This window comes from Danio rerio, chromosome 11 (genome assembly GCF_052040795.2).
Source record: "Danio rerio strain M-AB ecotype USA chromosome 11, GRCz13ab, whole genome shotgun sequence".
Classification (NCBI taxonomy): domain Eukaryota; kingdom Metazoa; phylum Chordata; class Actinopteri; order Cypriniformes; family Danionidae; genus Danio; species Danio rerio.
In genome coordinates, this window is record NC_141031.1 from 13,209,187 (window position 1) to 13,234,821 (window position 25,635).

Consider the following 25,635-nt stretch of genomic DNA (forward strand, 5'->3'; position numbering starts at 1 on the left):
CAGGTATATAGTAATTAACAAATGTAGAATAATACTGCATAGTCTTAATTTTATCAACAATTCAATAAAATTACATTACATTTAGTCACTCAGCAAACACTTTTGTCCAAAGCGACTTACAGTTGAGTCGGTCTTCAGCAATTCAACAAGAAGAAACAATACATCGGAGTAGTGCTATTTGTTAAGTAACTTATTTGTGAGTAGTAGGACTTTATTGTTTTGTTTTTTTCATAGAGAGGGAGAGAGAAAGAAACAAAATAATCATTGTTAATTTTTAAAACAGTACATTTTCTTATGCCTGAATGCTTTTAAAACCTTAAAACATTCACAGGCCTCAAAAAAGAAAACACTTACAAAATGATAAATGCTGAATAAATATTGTGCAGCCCTAACATATATTTAAAAAGAAATGAGGATTGCTATTTCGGAGCCTGCATGAAATGACATGTTTCATAATTATGTTATATACAGTACATTAAAAGCAATAAAATGTCTACTTTGATGTTTAATAAAAATTGTGAATATACAAGAAAGAAAGGTTTTAACATAATTAAAAAGTAAAAGGTAGAGTTGAAGTCAGAATTATTAGCCCCCAAATTTTTTCCCCCCAAATTATGTTTAACAGAGCAAGAAATTTTTCACTGTATGTCTGAAAATATTTTTTCTTCTGGAAAAGAAGAAAATCTTATTTGTTTTATTCCGGCTGAAATAAAAGCAGTTTTTAATTTTGTAAAAATCATTTTTAAGTCAAAATTATTAGACCTTTAAGCTATTTTTTTCGATAGTCTACAGAACAAACCATTGTTATACAATAACTTGGCTTATTGCCCTAACCTGCCTAGTTAACCTAATTAACCTAGTTAAGCCTTTTTTGTCTTATCACGGCAAAGATAAAAAAAAATCAGTTATTAGAAATGAGTTATTAAAACTATTATGTTTAGAAATATGTTGAGAAAATTCAAAAAAGACAAACTCAACAACCCCACCCCTCCACCCCTGGCTTATTTTCAAGTAAATGTATAAATAGTCTTTTTAATGACTCAATGGTTAAGAATGTATGACACTTTATTCATTTTTCTACATTTAGTAAATGCAAATATGACATCAATACAGTACTCAGCATTTGAAGTTGATCAGAACCTTCCCGTTTTCCAACACCCATTATTGTCTTAGGACAATTTTGAAAAACGTTTTTTGATCCATTTCAAATCTTTGCTACTGTATAACACGTGTTATTCTTATTTTAATTTGTTCGTATTTTAATGATTATTTGTAAAAATTTTAATAATTATTTTTTTTATTCCCCAACACCCACTTTTAATTCTAAAGTAGTTTATTAATAAAACAATGAACTTAATTAAGTTTATTTCGCATTTGATTTTTATGAATGAATGAATGAATGAATGAATGAATTTCTATTTAAATCTGAGAAATCTCGACTGAATAAGTAAGCACGTTAGGAATAAAAATGCTGCTAATTTAGATTGATGAAACAGAAGGCGGTGCCGCGTTGGCACAGTATCGCTCATCCTCTGAATCGCGAGAGTTTTTGGCGCGCTGAACAGTCGCTCAGCCTCAGCAGCGCGCGAGTCACGAGCGGCGGCAGCAGTAGTTGGATAACAAGCAGGCACCGATGCTGCAGTTTCCGTAGCAACTTTACCCTCCCTCTCTCTCTCCCTCTTTCTCGCTCTCTCTCAGGAGCTGCTGGAGCGCGGCGCGTGCGAGGGTCGCGAGCGGCTGCGGCGCGTGCGGCTGAGCGCGGAGAGAGCCGGAAGGCACACGGCGGCGGCGGGCTGCGAGCTGATGGATGGAGAGGTGGCGGCTCTGGCTCGAGCGCTGCACCAGTGGGAGGGAGCTTCGCTACGAGCTCGCGACGCCCTCGAGACAGCCGTGGCGGCGGCGACAGGGGCCGAGCGTGAGCAGACGCGGCTGACAGCGCAGCTAGAGGGAGAAATGGAGAAGCTGGAGGGCCAGCTGAAGGAGTGGAGCGACGGACTGAGCTGCGCCGAGCGGAGGAACAGCGGAGCCGCGGCGGTGGAGGGATGGACGCTCGCCAAGGTAATTGAGAGTCGAGATGAAGAGGAAAGGGGGAGTGTATAAGGTAAATGCTGTTTAATTACAGTGTACGTTATGTAAGCTCTCACACCAGACACGCGCTGTTTAGAAAGTCAACAGCGTTAACTATGACAGTTTGATGAAGAATTTGGGTCCTTCTTAAAGGGACACGCACACTGTGCCATACAGACTGTATGATTATATTCAGAATGTATTCAATATTTATGTAGTTCAGTGATGACCTATACTATAGACTGATCAATAGATATGGACAACCAGATATGCAACATATGCAAAAGGTTTCTTAAAATAGCCATAAAATACCTCTATCTTTATGTAGTTTGTTTGTGTTTGAGAGAAATGTTAAGTTAAATTATAATTTATTTGTTCTGTTTTATTAATTGACAATTATTAACTTATTTTAAATATGACTTTAATGTGTTGTTTATTTTAATTGGATCAGATAATGTTAAATCATTATTCTTTTAATCACATTTTATTTATTTATTTTTTTGTTTATTTAAATACATTTTGGATATTTATTATTATTTTTTAAAACAGTTGGCCAAAATTTTATATTTAATGTTATTTTATAATGCATATATGTTTTTAAATCAATATGGCAATGCAATTGTAATGTATTTTTCCTATTTCTATTGAATCTTCATATTTTTGTATAGTACTACAATTGTTCAGTTATTTTTTATTTAATTATCTAATTTATCTTATTCCTTTGTTTCTTTTCTACTAATCTTTGTTCATTTGTTCTACTAAATTGTTTATTTATGTTAATCTTATTTTTTTTTCATTATTAATGAATTAATAATTAATTATTAATGTTTTTTTGGCCAATCATTACCACGAACTTGTTGACCCCGGTTAAAACAACAACAACATTAACAACAACAACCTTTTACAGAGTAATACCCTTTTTCCTTGCTTTCCTTGTTTGTCATATTTTCTGTCTGCAGTCTGGCTATTTCACATACACAACACTGAGTTGTAATGTTTTCCTGCTGTTGAGGTTTTTTATATACTTCATTTGCAGCTTGCTGTTTAGATAATTGAAAAAGGGTTTAAAAAATGTTTCCTCCTTTTTTCCTCAAATCCCTCAATGCTTCCATCTTCCTTTTTTTTACTTTCTCTCATCCCGTGTTTCCGGTGTCCGGACTTGTTTGTGTTACACGCTCGTTTGCGCGGCTCAAGCTCCTCAACATCTGACAGCTGACTCCCATCGGGACCAGGAGAGAGAGAGAGAGAGGACAGAAAGAAAGGAGGCGGGAGGAAGGAGGGCAGAATGTGAAAGGGAGGGAGAGAATGCGAACGAGAAAACATGTTAAAGGCGGGGAGAAGTGAATGAGAGCCGCTGGAGAGTGTGAAAAAGAGGGCGAAGAGTGGAAGACCGGGAGGAGTAAGAGAAGGAAGAGGAGGAGAGAGACCGCAGTAGGAAGTGTTGTATAGAGGGAAGTTAGGGAAGCATTTCCCTCTTGTTTTTAAAGAGACGCTCAGGGGGAGGGTGAGAGGCTCCTCGGTATAATCTCAGACATGTTTGCAGAAGTGGGAACGCTTCCTGGACTCGGCAAAGAACAGAAATGCTTTTGTAAGAATCCCTCTCTTGGAGTTGAATGGAGTTGTGTGTTTCAGTGCTCAATGCGCAGATGTGTGTGAGTGTGTGTGAAGCAGCAAGCTGATAAATGAGATTTTAGGTGTCAAGCATGGCCTGTGCATTGACACTCACCCCGCTGTGTTTGTCAGGGTGTTCTGGAGGGGCTTCAGACAGCTGAAGTTATGGAGGAGAAGCTGAAGGCGCAGCTCAATGAACTGTGTGGGTTTTCCAGTGATCTGGGTCCACAGTCGGACAGAGTCAGCGCTCTCATAAAGCTACACAACAGGTGAGTGCTGCACACACACACACACACACACGCACGCGCACACACACACACACACACACACACACTAATATGCTGCAGGTTAAAGGGGTTTGGAGTCAAACGGTCACCGTCTGGTTTTGTTTAGCAGTTCATTTTTTGAGTTTGTTTGGTATTTTTAGAGTGGAAGATGGCTGTTTGTCACAGATTTTCCTGTTTATGTCTTCACTGCTTATTGCATGTGTCTGTTTTTATTGGTAGAGTCATAGTTTTAACGAGTTAAAATTTTTCCTTTGACATTTTTATTTTTGTAAAAACTGTTGATGAGTAAACAGCATAAAAACGGTATTGTGTACATGTAGTATATTAAAATGTACCAAACAATTAACTAACTTAATTTAATAGTTCAATACAAACAGCAATAATATAATGTATATAATTTTTTGTTTTGAGTTCTGAAAATAAATAGTCTAAATAAAGTGTAACAAATTATTACAAAAATACCTTCAAGAAAGGTTAGTTAATGTATGATTTTTGTTGAAAATGTAAACACATCCAATATTTTTTACTATTTGGTTATTTGTTTCTTTCTTTTATTTATTTAACATATTTTTATATTAGTCGAATAGTTCATTAAAATAATTCATTCATTCATTCATTCATTCATTCATTTATTCATTCATTCATTCATTCATTCGGCTTATTAAAATTGTTTTTATTTCTAAAAGTAAACCCAATAAAAGTGTAAGAACTTAATGGGCCATATGCACAGCTAGAAGTTTATAGTTAACTTATAGAGTACTTATAGAGTATTTTCAATTTCACAAGGTTGTTTTTACAACAGTGATGTTATAATGTTATTACAATACATTCAGTTAAATAAATTTAAGTAATTATTTACTTGTTCAAGCATAGAATGAGATGAAACACTTTTTGTAACCACTAGCGCCATCAGTAGCAACAGGTTTGCACAGAAATTCCATTGAAAATACTGGGGTAAAATAAACTGTTATATTTTAAAGACATGGCCGGGGTTAATGGAACTTAATGCAGTGCTTGTCCGATCTGAGAGCAGCTTTATATTGTATATTGAACAGTCAGTAAAGATCACAAATTTTTAAAGAAATCGGATCTTAAACGTGACATTTTGTAATGGAAAAACAGATTACCCAAAGCTCTGTCTCAAAACGAAAAGTTTGTGTGCATATGAACTAAGTCTGTGAACTATGAAAAAAGTCTGTGTGTACAAAAAGTATTTTTTAAATAGACAGCTGTAATAGTAAGTTGACAAAATGATGCTGATGCTGTCAGTTTTTGCTTGTATTGTTTTGATATTGTCTTAATTCTTTGTCTTTGTTTATATGTAGACAGTGTTAAAGCACTTTGCTTATATATACAGTATATATATATATATATATGTTGTGTATAAAAATATAAAAGTGATATGATATGTTGTGTTGTTAGTTATGTTGATTAATGAATGCATGTTTCTTGACTATTTAAATAAATAAAAAGGGGGAAAAAACACAAGGAGTAATTTCAGTAGGAGAACATGTGAGACAAGGACAGATTAATGTTGATGCTTTCACTACAGTCCAGTGATCCAATCATTTGTAAACCTTTGATATGATTGCTTCATAAAAAAATGTCTCAAGAATTGGGTCATAAATGAGAGAAAAAATCTAAAGAAATGCAAGTAAATTAATGTTTTATTTTGTTGAAAATGTAGACATTAGGCGACAAGGCGCAGTGGGTAGCACGATCACCATACAGCAAGAAGGTCGCTGGTTTAAGCCCCGGCTGGGTCAGTTGGCATTTCTGTGTGGAGTTTTCTATGTTCTCCCCGTGTTGCCGTGGGTTTCCTCAGGGTGCTCCGGTTTCCCCCACAGTCCAAAGACATGCGCTATGTGTGAATTGAATAAACTAAATTATCTGTAGTGTATGTGTATGTGAATAAGTGTGTATGGGTGTTTCTCAGTACTGGGTTGCAGCACAGAAGGGCATCCGCTGCGTAAAAATATAATAATATGCAATAAAGGGACTGAGCCAAAATGAAAATGAATGAATGAATGAATGTAAAGTCATTCATTTCCTCTCCATTTTAATTGAATTATTTATATAAATAAACATTGAATTGCTTGTTTTGTACATTTGTTCCTTCACAATAGAATACATTGACACATATAAATTTAGCGCACTGAGGTGAATGAAGGGCTGTGATATATTGCACCTCATAGCTCTGCATCTGAAGTGTTTCGCCTGAGAGCACCTGTCATGACAGCAGGCTCTGCCTCGTTAGCATGCTTTTCAGGTATAGCAGCAAAAAAAAAACATGCTTATCTTCCCTCCACCGTCCACTTCAACCTCATCCGCATTGCTGTATGTGAGTGTGTATTTTGTGTGTGTGCCGGTTGTGCAGCGTTTTCACTTTCTGATTTCCAAACTCTCCCTCTGAGAGAGCCTGTCATTGAAACAGATGTCTGCTCACCTTGCGCTATCAGCCCCCCTGCACTCGCCCATTTTAACCCTCTCCCCCCTTTTCCACCTTTCCTTTTCTAATACCTCTGTGTGCATCTTTTTTCTCTCTGTAGCCTGAGTCTGCGAGCCTCCAGGGAGTGTCAGAATAAGGAGAAACTGCTGGAACAACGCTTCCGCTCTTCTCTGCATGACTTTCGGCAGTGGTTGGTCAATGCCAACATCTCCACCGCCAAATGCTTCGACTCTCCTCATAGCATCCAGGACGCCTCTATTGCTCTCCAAAGGATCCAGGTGAGTGGACGGTTCTCTGTCCAGGAGGCCAAATTGTAGAATTGTGGAACGGAGCCATAGTCTGGCCACAGCAGGTTGTCTCTATCCCTGTCATGTAAGAGTAGCCAGAATTTGACAAAGTGATAGTCCATTCGCAGGTCCCATGGGCCAGTTTATGAGGCCACCGTTCAGCCAAGGATGTGCCAGACTGGGCTATTTATGACTTCAATTAGTGCGGCGGAAAACCCAAGAGAGCAAAGGGAAAATGCGCAGTAATGATGTATGGTGTGATGAAAGAGACATAGGTAGACATGGATGAAAAGAGATTTGCAGCTGAATTTGAATGTCATTCATTAAATTGTATCTGCGGTGTGAAATTGCATGTCATTTATATTTAAGCTTTATATTTCCATCCATCAGTTATGATGTATTTGTTTAGTTGTTTAGACCCTGAAATGGGTTGCTGATTTACTCTGAATAATAGTTGTTTTAGGCTGCATGATGGCGCAGTGGGTACCAAGTTCACCTCACAGCTAGAAGGTCACTGGTTCGAGCCTCGGCTGGGTCAGTTGGCATTTCTGTGTAGAGTTTGCATGTTCTTCCCATGTTTGTGGGGTTTTTCCCCACAAGTCCAAAAATGTGGTATAGGTAAATTAGGTAAGCTAAATTGTCCCTAGTGTATGTGTGTGAATGAGTGTGTATGGATGTTTCCCAGTGATGGGTTGTAGCTGGAAGAGCATCCGCTGTGTAATACATATGCTGTGTAAGTTGACGGTTCATTCCGCTGTGGCGACCCCAGATTAATAAAGGGACGAAGCCAAAAAGAAAATGAATGAATAAATGAATGGATGAATAGTTGTTTGGATAGTTCACCCAACAATCAAAATTAATTTGCTCATCGTTGACTTTGACCATTTTTTGTTTTGTTGAACACAAAAGATATTTAAATATTGTTTGAAATCTGTAACCATTGACGTCTATAGTATTTGTTTTTCCTGCTATGGAAGACAATGGTTACAGGTGTCCAACATTCTTCAAAATATATTATTTTGTGCTCAAGAGAACAAAAGAATAAATAAAAGTAAGCGCAAAATGTTTTCTAAATAAGTTAAGGATTTTATTATCATCTATTATATCCCAGGCCTTAGGCGCATGGCAACATTCTCATTGGCTCAAACTGCAACAAGTTTGACACAAAAATGTACAACTGCTGTTTATTTATTTACGCTCAGATAAGTCAAGATTCATGTTTTATTCATGTGCTGCAGGACAATAAAGAAGAGTTTCATATGAAACTATGATTTTATGGGTGACGCGGTGGTGCAGTGGGTAGCACGTTCGCCTCACAGCAAAAAGGTTGATTGAATGACTGAATGACTATGATTTTATGAGTCATCAATAAGAATGGTTTCAGCTTAAAATAGGTTTTAATGTTCTGCTGAAGGCTTAGTGGTTAGCAATGTTGCCTCACAGCTAGAAGGTTGCTGGTTCGAGTCCCAGCTAGGCCAATTGGCATTTTTGTGTAGAGTTTGCATGTTCTCCGTGTGTTGGCGTGGGTTTCCTCCGGGTGCTCCGGTTTCCCACACAGTCCAAAGACACACCAGGTGTGTCTTATGTATGTGTGTGTGGGAATGGAAGCATGTATGGTTGTTTCACAGTAATGGGTTGCGGCTGGAAGGGCATCTGCTGCATAAAACATATGCTGGATAAGTATGTGGTTCATTCCACTGTGGCGAACCCTGATTAATAAAGGAACTAAGCCGAAAAGAAAATGAATGAATGAAATTGTCTGCAGTGTATATGTGTAAATGAGTCTGTATGGATGTTTTCCAGTCCTGGGTTGCAGCTGGAAGGGCATCCGCTGTGTAAAACATATGCTGGATAAGTTGGCAGTTCATTCCACTGTGGTGACCCCTAAAGGGACTAAGCTGAAGGAAAATGAATAAAGAATGTTACGCTGAGGGAAAAAAATCACCTACCAGTATAACTCTGAGGCCGAGTAAATTAACAGCAAATGTAAATTTTTATTTGATCTGTTTCTTGATCTGTTTCTATAAATGCCAATTCACTTGCCATTAGTGTAAACCATGTGTGTTAACATCAGTGTGGATGGGTTTTGAGCAAAGAAGAGATGTTCAGAGCATGAAACCATTGAAATTCAATTTTGTACACTAATTTTAGCACTGCACTGGGTCACCGCTTCACGTCCTATGAAATATCTGGGTCCTGATGCGAAACCAGTTCAGGCTCTTTTTAGCATTTGTCTCCATACATAAATTCATTCGACAGAACACTGCGGGTTTTTCCTCCAGAATCAGCAGTCAAAAAAGGCAAGGATCAGCACAGATGTATGGCCAGAGATGCAGCATGGGTTATATGAAGCAGAACAAGGTTACTGAGAAATGGAGGATGGAAACAACACTGCTCATTTTTTATTTACCATCAAATACATTTCAAATGTGGAACAATGTTTCCGCATGGCCAACTGCCCTCAACCACCAACACGGCGGCAGACATGCTTCGGGGTCATACATAATTGCATCTGTAGCGTTTGAGTGGAGAAAGTCGGGGAAAAAAAGAGGTAACGTGCACGCCTCGCAGATGGTGGAAGATCCCCGCTGGGTGCCTGTCAGTGTCTGGACGGGACTCATTGCACTTGCTGGCCTCTGCTCTGTGATAGTCTACTTGTGTCTGTATTGGTGACGTCTTGCTCATTCCACACCGCAGGAGTTCATGAGTGACAAGGAGCAGGGCCAGACCAGATTAAGCGCTGTCCTGACGTATGGAGAGCAGCTCAGTAGTGTGCTGGCTGCTGAGAGGGTGGAGGCCATCAGGACCAAAGCAAACACAGCCAAAGATGACTGGAAAAGCCTGATGGACAGCTTACAGAGGAGAGAAACGGCATTACAGGTGGATATAGGAACAAGTTTTTTTTTTTTTTAATGTATTTAATTTGAATAATTAATCGAAATAATATATATTTATATATATATAAATATATATATATATATATATATATATATATATATATATATATATATATATATATATATATATATATATATATTTATATATATTTTGCTGCTGGAAGGGTATCCGCTGCATAAAAACTGAAAGGGTGCTCGCTGCAGAGCCATTTGAGCAGAGCTGCGCTCCAGCGAGGGGGAGCATGAGCTCTCGTTCTGCCTCCTGTAAGCTGTTTTAATGCGTACACCAACCCCACCCCTAATCCTACCCCCAGTGACATCACTCGTAGAAGAAGTGCAAAAAAGGTGGAGCTCAAGCTCAAGCTCCCCCTCGCTGGAGCTCAGCTCGCCCAAATGGCTCTGCAGCGAGCACTTGTAAAAACTTGCTGGATGAGTTGGCGGTTAATTCCGCTGTGACGACCCCGGATAAATAAAGGGACTAAGCTGACAAGAAAATGAATGAATGAATATATATATATATATATATATATATATATATATATATATATATATATATATATATATATATATTTAAAGACGTCACCACTTCAATATGTTCCCTTTGCTGTCATTCTCGCTGTCGCCGTTGTGGTAGTAGGTGCACCAGCAGCCTTTGACCGCTGAGTGGCGATTTACCCATAAATTTTCAGCTTTACCTTTTCACAATACTAGATAGGACAGTACTGTATACGTACATTATGTGATGTCATGTGTTTAATTAAAAAATTATTTTGTTTGGTTGTTTTGGTTTTCTTATTAATAAACATGCGTTTACACTATACTGTATGTTTAAGAAAAAAATACAAGGTAAGAAGCATGGCCATATGCTGCAAAAAATACGCAAATAAAAGAATTAGCACTATGTATATCATTTTATATATTATTTTTTAATAAATAATTTTATTTATTTATTTTAGGATTTTTATTTTAATGTAGTTTAATTTTTTTTTTTCGCTGAGATTTAGTTTAGATTTAGAGATTAGGAATTTTTTTTTTGTTTTATTTTTATATTTTTATTTTATATTTAAAATATACAGTAGGTATACAACAAAGACTTTTAAAAGTTATTATGGTCTATGATCACATTTATTGCTGTATCAAATTTTCATATATAAGTAAAACATCTCTTTCTATTAATATTTATTTTCTTTAATCAGTTAATATATTTATTTGTTAAGCCCTACATATTTGTTCAATGTGCATATGTGCTCTTAGGTCTTACAGTCTCAGATGCAAGACTTTGAGGCAAGCATTGAACCTCTTCAAGACTGGCTGAACAGGACTGAGATCAGTGTACAGGAGAGCAGCGCTCGTCTCCATGACCTGCCTGCAAAAAGACTCGAGCTCTCCAAACTTCAGGTACACCCGACAATCTTATTGACTTCTGCTTACTTATTCATAAGAGCTTTACTCTTCCAGAATGAAATCAGTCTTTACTGTTGAGGTTCCAGTCTTCACTGACTGTACCTTAAAAATTGATGTAACGCAACACATTAACAGGAGAGCATTTGCTTTATAATCAACAGATTATGTATTAAATATTTGGAGTATATAAAAAAGCATTCTCTATCAACATGTCTTCCTAGTACAATCTACCTGCTTCAGCATAATGAAATGATCAGATGAAACCAACTAACTGTGTCAGTGAATTTTGCAGTACTTAACCTCAATTAAACGAGTTAATCAGAATTAGGGTCCGCTGAGATAATAAAAAAACGCCTGTCTGTCAGTGAGGATTCTGCTGAGTCAAGCTTTTTGACACTATTGAGGATTAAGCTGACGTGCAATTAATTATTCACCTTTCATCTGTACTTGAAGAACAAAACTCCAAATGTACAATCATATGCACACAGAACAGATGTTGGAAAGATAAACATTTCTATTTTTGTCTTATCACCAGATATTTCATCTGTTTTTGTATTGCTCTGTTGCCTGCTGGGTCCTTTTGTCTGCTCTGTTGGCAATTACATTTCCAGCAGTGTATCTGTACAGTGTGTGGAGGTCCTCAGAGTGATTATCCGTCCCCTCCCATCTCCCCTTCCCCTGCTTTTACCCACTTTCCCTCTTAATCCCTTTATCCCCAGAGTGCACCCAACATGATAGACTCTATTATCATCAACTGTGTCTGCCTAACTGACAATTTCACAGTCGGCTCTTTTTCCATCTCAAGAATAGAAGCAAGAAATTTGCTTGTGGTGGTCTTTTGTGCCCTGATGTATTAAGTGCACTTGGTACAAGTTTATTTTGCTGTTTGGAGAACGTGACTTGTCCGTCTCTGTGCATGTGTTTTCACTGAGTGATTTTGAAGAGTTGAAAATATTACTCTATTTAGGAAGATTTTAACCAGTCAGCTTGGAAACATCATTTCTACATGATTTACAATTAGCAAAGATTCATGCTGCGCAACACATAAAGTGGTCAACAATGTAAATGTAAAGCAAATTTTCTGTACTTTGCCATACTGTACTGTAAATTTACAGATAATTTACATCAGGTCATCAAAGAACAAGGTGGCTTTTTTTCTGCTGTATAAAAGTAAATGGATGGTTCACTAAGACATGTCAATTCTGTTATCATACTGTAGCTCAAAGGAAGATTTTCCTGAGGGATGACGTAAAAAAGCCATTGACTTCGATAGTATTTTTGTTTCTTTTGTGGATGTCATGGCTGCTTTTTCCCAACATTCTTCAAAATATCTTGTTTTGTGTTCAACAGTAGAAAAAGTTTAGAGCCACATGAGTGTGAGTAAATGATGAAAAAATGTGCATTTTAAAACTTTTCCTTTTAAAGATGATTGTAGCTGAAACTGCAGTCCTTGATTATTCATAAAAATGCAATTTAATGCTTAATCAATAGCCACGTTTCCACTATTGCACATAAAGCAAGCGTGCCAGCTTGAGCTAGGGCCAGTCGCATTTCCAGTATCACTTCCTGGGCCTGATCAGGCCAAAGTGGGGCTTCCTCGGGGCCAAAGGTCAGCCTTTTTCGCCCGCTGAATATCTTGTACCAAAGAGGGGCAGCTGGGGCTTCGAGGCAGAGTGTAAGGAGAGGCAGTGTTTGCCTGAGTCTGGTAAAGATGGCGTGCCACCATTACACTAGTTTTCCGATCGCACATGAGTACATGCGGCAAAAAAAATAAATAAATAAGGGAAAGAGAAGCATAGAGCTGGTCTGTTTAAGATAGGCTATTCTATAAAACACCTTCTAGGCTAGGGGTCTTTTTGCTTATGATCCCCCTTATGTTTCCCTTTCAAATGTAGCCTAAATGTGTTGTATAAAATAACAAAAGTGTTTTCAATTTAGAAGTGTTCTTTTTTTTGCTGTTACAACTGTTGAGAGTTTTTGTCAAGTTTTAAAGGTGCGTTTGTGCATAAAAAGTGCGCGTTTAGATGCATGTGTGTGAGATACTGGTCGTATGAGCGCTTGCTTTACAGCTCCATTGATGCCACGAGTGGGTTTCTTTCTTTCTTTCTTTCTTTCTTTCTTTCTTTCTTTCTTTCTTTCTTTCTTTCTTTCTTTCTTTTGGGGATAATACAATATGTGAATACTACAGAAAGACATAAAACTTATCAAATTATGTGTCCACTTTTGTAGGCTCAACAACAATGTTATATCTAGATAGAATAGCCTAAGCTATATTGAAATCATTTAAATAATTACAAATATCAGATATAATAAAATCACATTAAATAAATAAACCAATATAAAACAAACAAAAGCTATAACAATTTAGGTATATACAATAAAAATAAATTAATCTGTTTCAAGCCATTTTAAACTTTCATTTTACAAAAGTCTATCTGAGTAAAATATTATTTTGAAATATAATTTCTTAAGTATTTGGAAACGACAATATTATTCAAATCGTGCAAACAGAGCATATTTTGGGTAAGTGAAACCATCAGAAACTACCTTCTTTTCTGTCATCCAGTCCTGCAGCATGTCCTCAAACAAATGTTTGTTTTTATAGGCGTGGTAATATTAAAAAATGCAATTGTAAATATAGAGCTTTATTAGTGGATAGCTGCTAAGCGTATCGATATATATGCTATAGCCTATATTTTATTACTTGCTCTTGAGCTGAAACACTTAACGGTCTCCTTTACTTAAGATAACCGAATAATATGCAGCATCCTTAAATTATTCTCTTAAATAAAGAGGAATTATCTATTAAGTGTCATATAGTCTATGGAAAAGTCTGTATGTTTTTGATCTCTCCGGAGCATTTGGGCTGAATGTTGACCTGAATGTTGACCGCGTCTATCAAAACGAAAATTGTAATAAAATACAATTTATATCGAGTTATTACTGGAGAATTTCTGTGGTTTTATATCTGCCTGCCTGATTTCCGCTGAACTAGGAGGGTTGTGTGATGTTTGATTCGAGGGATACGAGGGTTTGCATGACACTCTGCGAGCTACTAGCCCGACAGTGGAAACGCAACATGATTTCGGCCTCACTGGTCATGCTTCCGGGCTATTGGCACAGCCCAGCCCAATAAAAGCCCTGGCTTGCACTGGTCCGACAGTGGAAATGTGGCTATTGGTGACCAGCACTTTAAGAGTAAAAAAAACATAAAGTTAAAACAAGGTTCCCGCAGTAAAAATGTCAGCAATAATGTCAATGATTCTGTGCTATTTTTCTTCTTCTTTTTATTGGTATTGTACTGTTTTTGTTAAATATCTTAAAAATTTTATATAAAACAAAATAACAAGGTTGATACCCGTAGCTTGTGATAAAGCATAGAGGTCTTATTAAGTGAAACTATCTGTCTGTGAAAGAAATTAAATGTTTTATAAAGTAGATTATATGGATTTAGATTTATATGTATGTGTGTTTTTTAACTCTTATTTTAGGATTATTTAAATAATAAACAATCATTATTGTTTCAAAGCAGCTTTGCAAAAGCTGCACACTATTGCATTACAATAAAAAACCAAAACATAAAACAAATCTGTGTCGATAGCTGATGACTTGCAATTAATAAATCAGCAAGCACATTTTTTAATTATTGCTATTACTTTCTTGCCAACCTGTCTGATTGTAATGTTTGTTGATGATTTCATTCAAAACGTTCCTCAATTTAAAACAACAAAAACACTTCATTTAAAAAAGTAATCAGAAAAGGAAAATCACGCAGCCCTGGCATGAAACAATGGCGTTTATTATCCTGTGGCTCTCCTCAGACGCTGCTGGAGGAGATGCGCTCCAGAGAATCAGAGCTGGCAGGACTCAGAGGGCGAGCACATGGGCTCTGGGATGGTCAAGGTGCTGGAAAGAGCTTTGTGCATCGAGTCTGTCAGCTGGCTGCCTGTTACTTGGCCCTGAGCAACTTGATTAAGGTAATCTGCTCTACCTGTCTGTTTAACTCATCTGTCCTGTGCTGTAACCGTCTGTCATAACCACTGACCGAGACTGAAGACAAGCTCTTTATTGATATCTTTATAAAAAAACACACTGCATAATGATTTACTTAGAGTTGAACATATATTAAAATTCAAACCAAATATAATGTTATTTTAATGTTGTCGCCAATAACTAATACAATTACAATTTAAAATCTTACAATTTAGAACTTAATCCTCTTTTATTGAAACATATTCAAATAAAACAGTTTAACAATTGACACTTTAGAAAGATAAAAGTGAATTTAGTTGTCATGCATTTACGATCTACATTATGCGTGCAGAATGTACATTATTGTTTATATTTACTAAAGGTTATTAACTGTTATTAACAGTATTAAAGGTTATTAACAGTGTGGTACACTGTTATTAATCTGCTAAGGTTATACTGATGGAAAAATAAAGAATGTTAAGCAAAAATAGGTAACACTTTATTTTAAGGTATCTTTGTTACACGTTCCATGTACTTACTGTAATAATTACAATTAAAAAGTATGCATAATAACATGCACCTCACTCTAAAACTAACCTGTGTTCGATCACATTTAATTTTGATGCACAATTTACGCTGTTAACAAACAAGTAATTAAGATTTGTAGCTCAAAAGACTAATAATTAGCTGGTTATTAATAGTTAGTAAGGCAGTAGTTGGGTTTAGATATTGGGTAGAATCAGGGACGCAAAGTAAGACCATACTTTATAAGTGTTAATAAAAAGTTAATATCTTAATAATAGGCAGGAAATAAGCCTGTGAATTGTTACTGAACTAAAGTGTTACCTTGCATTCTAATAATAACCATATAGCAAATACATATAATCAGTTAATATTACCCAGTAGATAAATGGATAGTTACATTCTATTAAGAATACTGTAACATAAATTGCAACTCAAAATTCTATTTCCAACTTTAGCAACAATAAATAAATACATCTGTATTTATTTTATTGTATGTATTTTATAAAATTTTATTGTATTAAAATTAATACTTTATTGTATTACAATACTTTCATTTCAATCTACTGACACAAATGTTCAAATGAAATGAGTAAGTAGATTGTTGACAAAATTTAGAAGAATACAAGTTACTGTAAAATTCAGAACAATAGTTTGCAACAATTTTTGCATTCTCCACAATATTACCATTAATCCTCAATTTCTCAATAAAATTATATTTAGCTTGTTGCCTCTCAAGTCTAAAGAAATACGCAGAGCTCATTTCACCCTCTTCAAGCCATTTCCTTCGAGATCTTATAAAAGCTCCTTCTGCCTTTTGTTTGTAAAATTCTTCTAATTTAATCTCTTGTTCAGTAAGTTCTGCTTTTCCAGATTCTGATAAGTCTTCTATTGTTTTGGATGATAAAGTGGATATTTTTAAAATAATACTATCTTCTTCAGCTCTTCTCTTTTTTGCCAATTCACTACAGTATTTCCTAAAAAAATTTCCCGCTTCAAATTTGAGAAGTTCCCAATTATTACAATATTTTTTTTCAACTTTCGCTTTATTCCAGTAAGTCAAAATAATTTTTTCTATTCCAGTAATAACTTCCTTATGTTTAAGAACTGAATTATTTAATTTCCAGTAACCAGATTTTTGAGTTAAATTACTAAAGTTTCTAAAGGGAATCATAATCGAAATAGCTGCATGATCTGAGAACGGAGATGGTATTATATCAGTAACAATGTTATCCAAGTCATTGGAAGTAAGCCAATAATCAATCCTAGATTGAGAAGAAAGATTTGTTACTCCAAGTAAAACATTCTTGTGTTGGATGAGATTTTCTCCATGGATCAAACAAGGAAAATTGTTCTATAAAAGCCATAATATAATCTGAATTAGGAATTCCAGTTTGATGAGGCCATCTATCTAAACTATTATCTAGGACAACATTGAAATCACCACCAAAGATTAGAGCAGAGTTAGGAAAGATGGTTAACATTTGAATCACCTGCTTGCTTAATCTATTGAAGAGAGCTTTATTTTCTTTTTGTAAGTTAAAACCATATACATTAACTATAATATAAGTTTCATTTAAAATCTCAGCGGCAAGTACAATGTAGTGCCCAGAAGCATCACAGTTACTGTAGATCTTAAGATTTTTTCTTTAAATCTGTCCTTTAAAATTCAAACGCCAGCAGATTTAGTAGTGCCATGGGAAAACCACAGATCTAGTCCCCACTGTGACCTCCAAAATTGTGCGTCTTCAGTAACAGAGTGGCATTCTTGTAGAAAACAAAAATCTGCATTAAAGCGCTTCAAGTATAAGAAAATAGCTTTCCTCTTAGTGATATTGCGTAACCCTCTACAGTTAAGAGAAACAATAGATAAAGACATAGAACAAGAGTGAATATGAAACAAATAAAAAAATAAAACAGACCCAGAAGATTCCTATATAAATTTATAGCAAATCTTAAGCAAACGCAGCAAAAATATCCCAGGATGAGAACAGCAATCCCTTTTTAACACGTATATTGGTTATACTGAAAATTTGTAAAAGAGAAAAAATTAACAGGAGTCTTAGTCTCTACCACTTCATTAGCCAACATAAGCAAAAATAATGTATTTTCTTTTTTTATCTAAAGAGAGAAAAAAAAATGTTTTGTTTCTTTTATAAAAGTATTACATTAATCAATATGACTGGAGTCTGAATCCCTTTCATGTTATCGTTTCAAGTAATGAAAAGAAAATGTCTCCCTTTAAAGTTAAAAGAAAAATAAGCAAATATCGCATCTTCTCTGAAAGTTCAAATCAACAAAACTGAATTTGAGTACCTGTTTCTTTTCAGTCTATAGACCAAAAATATGGAAGAAAAGTATCTTAAATTTAAATCCAGAGAGAGACGGGAAAGGCGTTACTGTTCCTTGTGTAAATTAAAAAACATTTAAACAGGTCTTATGTTCCAGTTTTTACAAAGATTAAAATGAGAGTACTTTTGTACTGAAAGGGGGTATTAGCATGCTTCTTTTTTCAGTTGCAGTTGCCACTTTTTCCTTTGTAATTTAGGATGAGGGCGAGATCTCAACGCCATCCACAAAGGCACGGCCACCGACAAAGAAAGCCTTTTTGTTTTCCTTACGAGCTTTTTCGACAGCAGGCCATAATTTCAGTCTTCGTTCTCTGTCAGCAGGAGACAGGTCCTCGGAGATCCTTAGCTTATTATCCTTTAGAAAGTCTGCATCTTTGGCGGCGCGCCAGACAGCATCCCTAAAAAAGCGTGAAGTAAATTGAAATATAATACCTCGAGGAGTGCTGCTTCCAGGTTTGTTACGGCCAAGACGGTGTGCGACGTCTACGACATCAGACAGCTTCTCTTTAAATTGCGGCAGGAGACGCTGACATACTTTAATGACCTCGAGACGAACATCTTCTCCGCTTCTTTCTTGAATCCCTTGAATCCTCAGATTCCACCTTCGGGAATAGCCTTCTAGCAACGTTAGACGTCTTTCTTGCTCTTCGATACACCTTTCAGCTTTTTTTAAGCCAACTTTCATGGCATTTACGTCCTTACTGATGAACTCGATTGTTTCCTTTAATTCCGCAATCTGCTTTGTATTGACGCCGACTTCGGATTTTATTTCATTTACTATCTGAGAATTTTTTTCCACCAGCTTCTCAAGTGTGTCTGACCTATTTTGCACGAGACGTGAAAGGTCCAAAATCTGGGAAAGGATGATCGTTGTATCTTTTCCCACACATCTGCGTTGTTTAGGGGCTGGTGATTCACAAGGAGTTTCTGGAAGAGATGGAAGTTCGACCTCCGCTACCAGCATAAGTTCCTCAGAGTTAATATTCTGCTAAAGGTAGTCATGTAAATTGTCTGTAATCAATGCGTTAGAAGGGATTTTATCCAACTTTTCGGCCCTCGGCGAACTGCTATTTTGATTAGCCAAGTTAGCATGTTCTGTCTTTTCGGTCTTTCCAGCCTTTTTTCCTGCACTTTTTCTTTTCTCTGACCCTCCCATTGTCGTCTGTAACGGATCGCTATAATATCAGTTCAAGTTAACTTTTAATATACACTTTGCGAAACGTTAAACAGTTCAGTTTAAGTAGTTAGGATTGCGGAGCTCAACGAAACGCGTGCGATCAAGGAGCCATCTTGAAAGCGTCCGGTCTATTAAAGCATTAGTTCACTTCTCTAAAAGTGAGTTTTCCTCCACTAGAGGTCGCTGTGATGATCAGATTCTCCACAGCTCTGATTCTCTCAGCTCTCGCCGGGTTCAGTGGCGCGTGCCTGTAATCCAACCCAGCAAACATTTGGACGTCCGATTACCGCTGAAAAGACGTCGCTCCGTCACGTGTCGTCCTGGTTGAAAAGTAGTGCCAAAATGAAAATCCAACCGACGTCTTTTACGTCGTCTGGCCGTGAATCGCACGTCTTTTCTACACGGTCCCTGCACGTCGAAATATGTCATGTTCTGGACGTTTTCTGGTTGCTTTTAAAACATGTTATTTCTTTATAATAAGTGTTTTAATAGCCTAATTATACATATAAAATAATCAAACTTATTATTTAAAGCTGTGAAATGCAATCAGGTCCAATTTCAGTCCAGTTATACCTAAACGTCTTTATAGCATTGTAATCACGTGTAAACCATAAGTAATACATTATTTAAGGTTGCAATAGTGTTACGATTAAGCAAATTATTTATTGTGCATATAGTAACAGATGTACATCACTGTTAAACAGACACATCTAATAAGAATAAATAAAACAACAACACAGAAATATGGACAACACAAGTGAAATGTTATTTTAGAGTCTTTATTTCTAATATTCTCCAGCTCTTCCTGGAAGGTGCTTGCTGTGTTCCTCCATTGCTGCATCTTTTTCTGTGTCTGTAGCATCTGGACTCACTTCACAGCATCTGAGGAAGGAGAACATGATTTTGTATCATCTTAAAACTAAAAACTTACAACATATCAAGAATTGCTGTCATGTTCCATGAATGAACAGCAATGTGCAGAGCAGTAACTAATGTCAATACATACATATTCCCTACTACTCATCATTTTACAACTGCCCATATCCACACATCCACAGTTTTGTGACAAGCAAAGACTGTCATTCATGGCTTACACTAAAATTATCATTTAATATTTTCAGTCTGCTTGACAGCCTGAGTCTGTACAAACATTTTAAAATATCTGAACATTAAAACAGGCACGTCTATAAGGAGACGTACAATGATGAATGACAGATGAAATCTATAGTTTTAATAATATAAAATGCTGGGTTAATTGTTGGGGTAGTAAAATATATTTTCCTAAAATATTGTGCAGAAATAAACACAAACAATGCAAGATAAATATGTACCCGTTTATCACTCTTTTAATCAGGCTCGGACAGAACATCCACCAACTCCGGACAGTTGCTGAACCTAAATGTGACACCAAAATCACAGTCAGAGCGATCCAGACAGACAGAGACACACATTCTGTCACATTTAAAACTTACACAGATCCAGTTCTTCTCTTTAGCTTTGATGAACACTTCACAGGATCTCGCTCTCAGAATCCAGTCTCTTAACAGAACATGTAGACCTGCTGGAGTCCACAATGACAATTACTGTAACAGAGCAGCAGCTGACATCAGGCTCATGATGACGTTAACTTTTTAGTTGCAATTATTTACTAAAGCGTTTATCAGAATATGCAATAAGATCACAATACTCACCATAGGTATAAAACTAGCTCTAGGTTTGCAAATGTGAACTCATACACATTATACACCTAAATAAACTTTTAAGCATTCAACAAGTTTCTCACCTACTCTGGAGTGTCCTCAGGGAGTGTGATGACAGAGGATCATTTGCACTGGAGACAATTCTACAGACAAACAAAACAACAGTGAGAAAGGTAATAATTCAATTATTTAATGAACAGAAAATAAATAAATGCAAAGCCTTATATGATTCTTACAGTCGGCCTGGAGAAAGAGTCTTGAATTCTGTCTGACAGATGACTGATTGTTATTGACCCTGCAAGACAAATTTGAACCTTAATGCAGTTTAATTAATTTACAGTACAAAAACTATTTTACAGGAGCAGTTAAAAGAAAAGTGGTTAGACTTTACCTGTTAAACCTCCACATGAGCTAATAACACCTACATGCATATATTTACCATTTTATGTTAGTGTAAAATATTAAGTAAATAACTTTTTCATATACATGCTCATAAGTTTTGCTGTTATTGTTAATGACAGCCTATTAATGTAGGCTAAAATAAATCATTAATACTGGTATTGTAGTAAATGCTGGAGACATATCTACAATAGCATGATACTGTACAGCTTTTTGTTAGGTTTTCTAACAAATTCGTGCATTATTATCATTATTAAAATGTTTTATTTCTACACTATTCCACTCCAAACTCACCTGAAATGGTCATTTTCAGCTCTGACTGAACACACAGCAGGTGGATGATGGGCAGAGATGCTGGAAAACATGTTGACCAGCTGTCTTTGAGGACCAGTGTAGGAAGACCCTGATAAACTGCACCAGATTGCTGTAATAACATGACATATTGCTCAAACCTGACTTACTTTTAGCATAACGGCTCATTTTAGCCTACTCAAAGCAACGCCACATCGCTACTGACAATGTGCATCATTTATTTCAGTTTCTTCGAGTAAAACTCAATAATGTTATTAAACGAATACAAACTGTACTTACACGGTGGGAGATTTGTGATAATTGTCCAACTTTTCGCCGCGTCCTCATGTTATCGTGGTGCTGAACAAAACCGGAAGAAAATGAGATTTGAAAACAGCGATGTTTGTCATATCGCGAGATTTGTTAGCGTTAGGTGCAAAAAATAAATAAAATTGCATTATGGTTTTAGAAACAGTGACGTTACTATCCTTTCACCGCACAGGACACTTTATGAATGTAATTGGTCAGTTGACAAGATGTAAATAAAAGTGATTTCTGTATTTCATAAAGATAAATCTGTTTTTAATGAGTTTAGATGCCTGAAATCTGTCCACGAACCCACTTGGGACACACATATATTAAGTGTATACCCAGATGTAAGTGCAATACTTTTTAATATTTCATAATTTCAGCAAGGGTATATGATGGACTATAAATGCACGTGTAAAGGACGTCATTTTTGGACTTAATCAGGACATGGTATATATTAAACTACATGTACATTAAATCGTAAATACACGCAACCCCAAATATAAATAGACATGTTTAAATGTATACAAGCATATATTAATGCATTTTAGCACATGTTGTGCATTTGTGCCGTGCGTTCGCGACGAATTTTGGCTGTGGAAAGCACGTCGCTTTCAGACCATCAGTACACAGTTGATGCCGTCGCGGAGCGACATCTTTTGGCCGGGGAGAGCACATCGTCGTCCGACCAATGTTTGCTGGGAAGCTACTGGGAGGCTGAGGCTGCGGATCGCTTGAGCTCAGGGCTTCTGAAGGTGGCGAGGCAGTGGCGCAGTTTCTGTGTGGAGTTTGCATTTTCCCCCTGCCTTCACGTGGGTTTCCTCCGGGTGCTCCGGTTTCCCCCACAGTCCAAAGACATGCGGTACAGGTGAATTGGGTAGACTAAATTGTCCGTAGTGTATGAGTGTGTGTGTGTGTGTGGATGTTTCCCAAAGATGTGTTGCGGCTGGAAGGGCATCCGCTGCGTAAAAACTTGCTGGATAATAGTGAACTATAATGCTATTGTAAGTGAATGATTAGCACAGTTTATTAAAGCATTAGTTCACTTCTATAAAAGTGAGTTTTCCTCCACTAGAGGTCGCTGTGATGATCAGATTCTCCACAGCTCTGATTCTCTCAGCTCTCGCCGGGTTCAGTGGCGCGCGCCTGTAATCCAAGCTACTGGGAGGCTGAGGCTGCGGATCGCTTGAGCTCAGGGTTTCTGGACTGCAGTGGACTATGTCGATCGGGTATCCGCACTAAGTTCGGTATCGATATGGTGCTCCTGGGTGAGCTTGGGACCGCCAGGTCGTTTAAGGAGGAGTGAACCGGCCCAGGTTGGAAACGGAGCAGGTCAAAGCTCCCGTGCCGATCAGTAGTGGGATCGTGCCTGTGAATAGACACTTCAGTTCAACCTGAGCGACACAGAGAGACGCAGACTTTTACCTAAATTTTTTTTTTAAACTTTGATTTGTCTTTCTAACTGTAAAACTGAAGAAATAAAGATTTAGAGATGTATGATGACTATATGCATTATTAATAGTAAGTAATAATTAAAAGTTTACTAGCAGACTTCAGAAAGTTTATTTGTAAACAAAAATACAAAAATCATCTCAATTTCATGTCTATATTTTAAAAATATGCCTTAGACAGAAATATATTGAATTTAATTGAAAATATATCAAATTAAAAAATATATATAGAGAATAATTTTACTTTAAACATAAATGGCACATTATAATTTTTGGCCCCATCAGAAACAAAAGTAACACACGGGTAGGTCACAACCAGATTTACTGGCTTTATCATGTTTGTTTTAATTATATCTGACTATGACATTGTTAATTTTTTTTTAATACCACCTGATATTGACGGTTAAAAAGCTTCCAGTACAAAATGGCATTTTTATTGATAAATTAGTTATAGAGTATTATGCCAAATGCAGTTTTAATCTAGAAAGTTTTGTTTAATAAAATAGAGGAGGGGGATATATTTAAGAAATTAATAACACTTCAAAATAGTAAAGCAACAGGGTTAGATAATATTCCAGTGCAGTTCCCTCAAAGACTCCCTAAATGCGTCACTCCGATGGTTACACATATTATCAATTTTTCTATTTGTCAAGGTAAAGTTGAAAAAAGCAAGAGTTATTCCTCTTTTTAAGAAAGGTAGTAGGTTTGAGGTTAATAATTCTAGGCTGGTATCAATTTTGAGTGCTTTGTCAAAAGGGAGGGAAAAAGTTATTTATTAGCACATTGAAAAATATTGTTTAAAATGTGACGTATTGTAGAGTTTCAATCGGGTTTTAGGAAAATCATTCCACTGATTCAACAGTTTCTTTTATTTAACAAATTATATAAAGAGCGATATGGATAAAGGAAGTTAAGTGGGATGGTTTTCTTAGACCTGTAAAAAGCTTTCAATACAGTCGATCACAGGATATTCAAATAGGGATGTCAAATAGTAGATTTAAATGGTGTGTTTTTAGATTATTCGACCGTTTCTTATGGGGTTTCACAAGGCAGTGTTTTAGTTCCTTTGCTTTTTTAATATACATCAATGATTTGAAAATGGCCTGTTCAAAAAAGCTTTTGTTAAATGCGGATGATGCAGCAATAATTGTGTCTCATGAGAGGAAGGAATTTATTGAAAATGAAAAAAGTAAACAAACTGAGGAAGTCTCTTAATGGTTTAACCTTATTAAATTGTCCTTACACTTGTGTAAACCAGAATTTATTTTATATGGTTCAGCTGCGAAACTGAGAAAATGTGTCAGATCAGAGGTAAAAGTAGAGCATCAAATTAATGGACACAAACATGAAGGGAAATATTTAGGTTGCATTTCAGACAGTAATTTGACAGGTGAGAAGATGGCTGTTATAGTCCATTCAAAAGTTCTAAAATTAAGTTTTTAGCAAGACAGACAGAGCTCTTAGATTTTCAAACTTTACAAATATTGGCCAGTGCATTAGTGCAGTCATACTTTGACTATGCTGCAGTCTTTTGGTACAGCAGTAGTTCCACAAAAATTTTAAAAATAAATTGCAGACGGCCCAAAATAAGTTGCAGAATTGTTATCAAAGTACTTCTACTGACACATTTAAATAATGAATATTATAGTCAAACTAATTTATTAAAAGTTGGAAAAAGGGTCACTTTTCTGAAATTGGTGATGGTGTTTAAGATTTTAAAGAAAATGGTCCCAAAATATTTACTTATTAAGTTTTAGTTAGTGAGGTACACTGTCATTCTACAAGAGCGAGTAGCAGGGGTATTTGTCCTTGTAGAATTAATAGTGAAACAGGTAGAAAGTCTTTTCTGTGTACTGTTGCTTGGAATATACTGCCGAGGATTTTTAAAGAGATTCAATTTGAGAGTTTTTAGAGAGGAAATTAAAAAATGGCTGTTTTACGGTTGAAGTTGAGGATTTTTGTTGTGCTGAGTTTCTGAGCTGATGATGTTTGCACTTTATGATTTGCTCGTTCATTTTTTAAGAATATCGATGACCACGATGGAAATCAGCCTATGGCTTTATTGTGTATTTTATCCTCGACAGTTTTTAAGATATGAATGTCAAACTGGACTTGTTTGTATATTTTTGTTAAAATTGTTAAATAAAATCAATCAATCAATTTATTCATTCATTTTCATTTAGCTTAGTCCCTTTATTAATCTGGGGTCGCCACAGCGGAATGAACTGCCAACTTATCCAGCATATTTTTTACACAGCGGATACCCTTCCAGCTGCAACCCAGTACTGGGAAATATCCATACACCCTCATTCACACACACACACACACACACACACACACACACACACACACACTATGGCTAATTTAGTTTATTCATTCACCTACAGCATAGCACATGGGTTTGGAGCACCCAGAGGAAACCCACATGAACACGGAGAGAACAAGCAAACTCCACACAGAA

The 25,635-nt window shown here is 36.4% G+C and overlaps 1 protein-coding gene, 1 long non-coding RNA gene and 1 other non-coding gene across 4 annotated transcripts in view; 2 read left to right on the plus strand and 1 right to left on the minus strand.

Annotated features, from left to right (window-relative positions):
* Positions 1 to 20,525, plus strand: part of LOC147841697 (nesprin-1) — a 39,796-nt gene extending 19,271 nt beyond the window's left edge. Inside the window, exons 9-15 of the mRNA XM_087274388.1 lie at positions 1,699 to 2,058; positions 3,811 to 3,947; positions 6,515 to 6,692; positions 9,399 to 9,581; positions 10,853 to 10,996; positions 14,824 to 14,979; positions 20,520 to 20,525. Of these exons, the coding sequence (XP_087130514.1) occupies positions 1,699 to 2,058; positions 3,811 to 3,947; positions 6,515 to 6,692; positions 9,399 to 9,581; positions 10,853 to 10,996; positions 14,824 to 14,979; positions 20,520 to 20,525 (1,164 nt within the window). The remainder of the gene's footprint in view (positions 1 to 1,698; positions 2,059 to 3,810; positions 3,948 to 6,514; positions 6,693 to 9,398; positions 9,582 to 10,852; positions 10,997 to 14,823; positions 14,980 to 20,519) is intronic.
* LOC147841698 (uncharacterized) lies at positions 19,790 to 21,791 on the minus strand. 2 transcript variants are annotated; one of them, XR_015502405.1, is made up of 7 exons: positions 21,715 to 21,791; positions 21,418 to 21,547; positions 20,961 to 21,019; positions 20,808 to 20,867; positions 20,497 to 20,585; positions 20,356 to 20,419; positions 19,790 to 19,906 (listed from the first exon to the last, which is right to left on the minus strand). It is a non-coding gene; the product is annotated as an uncharacterized LOC147841698 (long non-coding RNA). The 2 variants fall into 2 exon arrangements; XR_015502406.1 differs by lacking the exon at positions 21,418 to 21,547.
* A 1,057-nt stretch (positions 21,792 to 22,848) lies between these two features.
* Positions 22,849 to 23,146, plus strand: LOC147841699 (signal recognition particle RNA). Its single transcript, XR_015503161.1, has one exon.
* Positions 23,147 to 25,635: the final 2,489 nt, after the last annotated feature.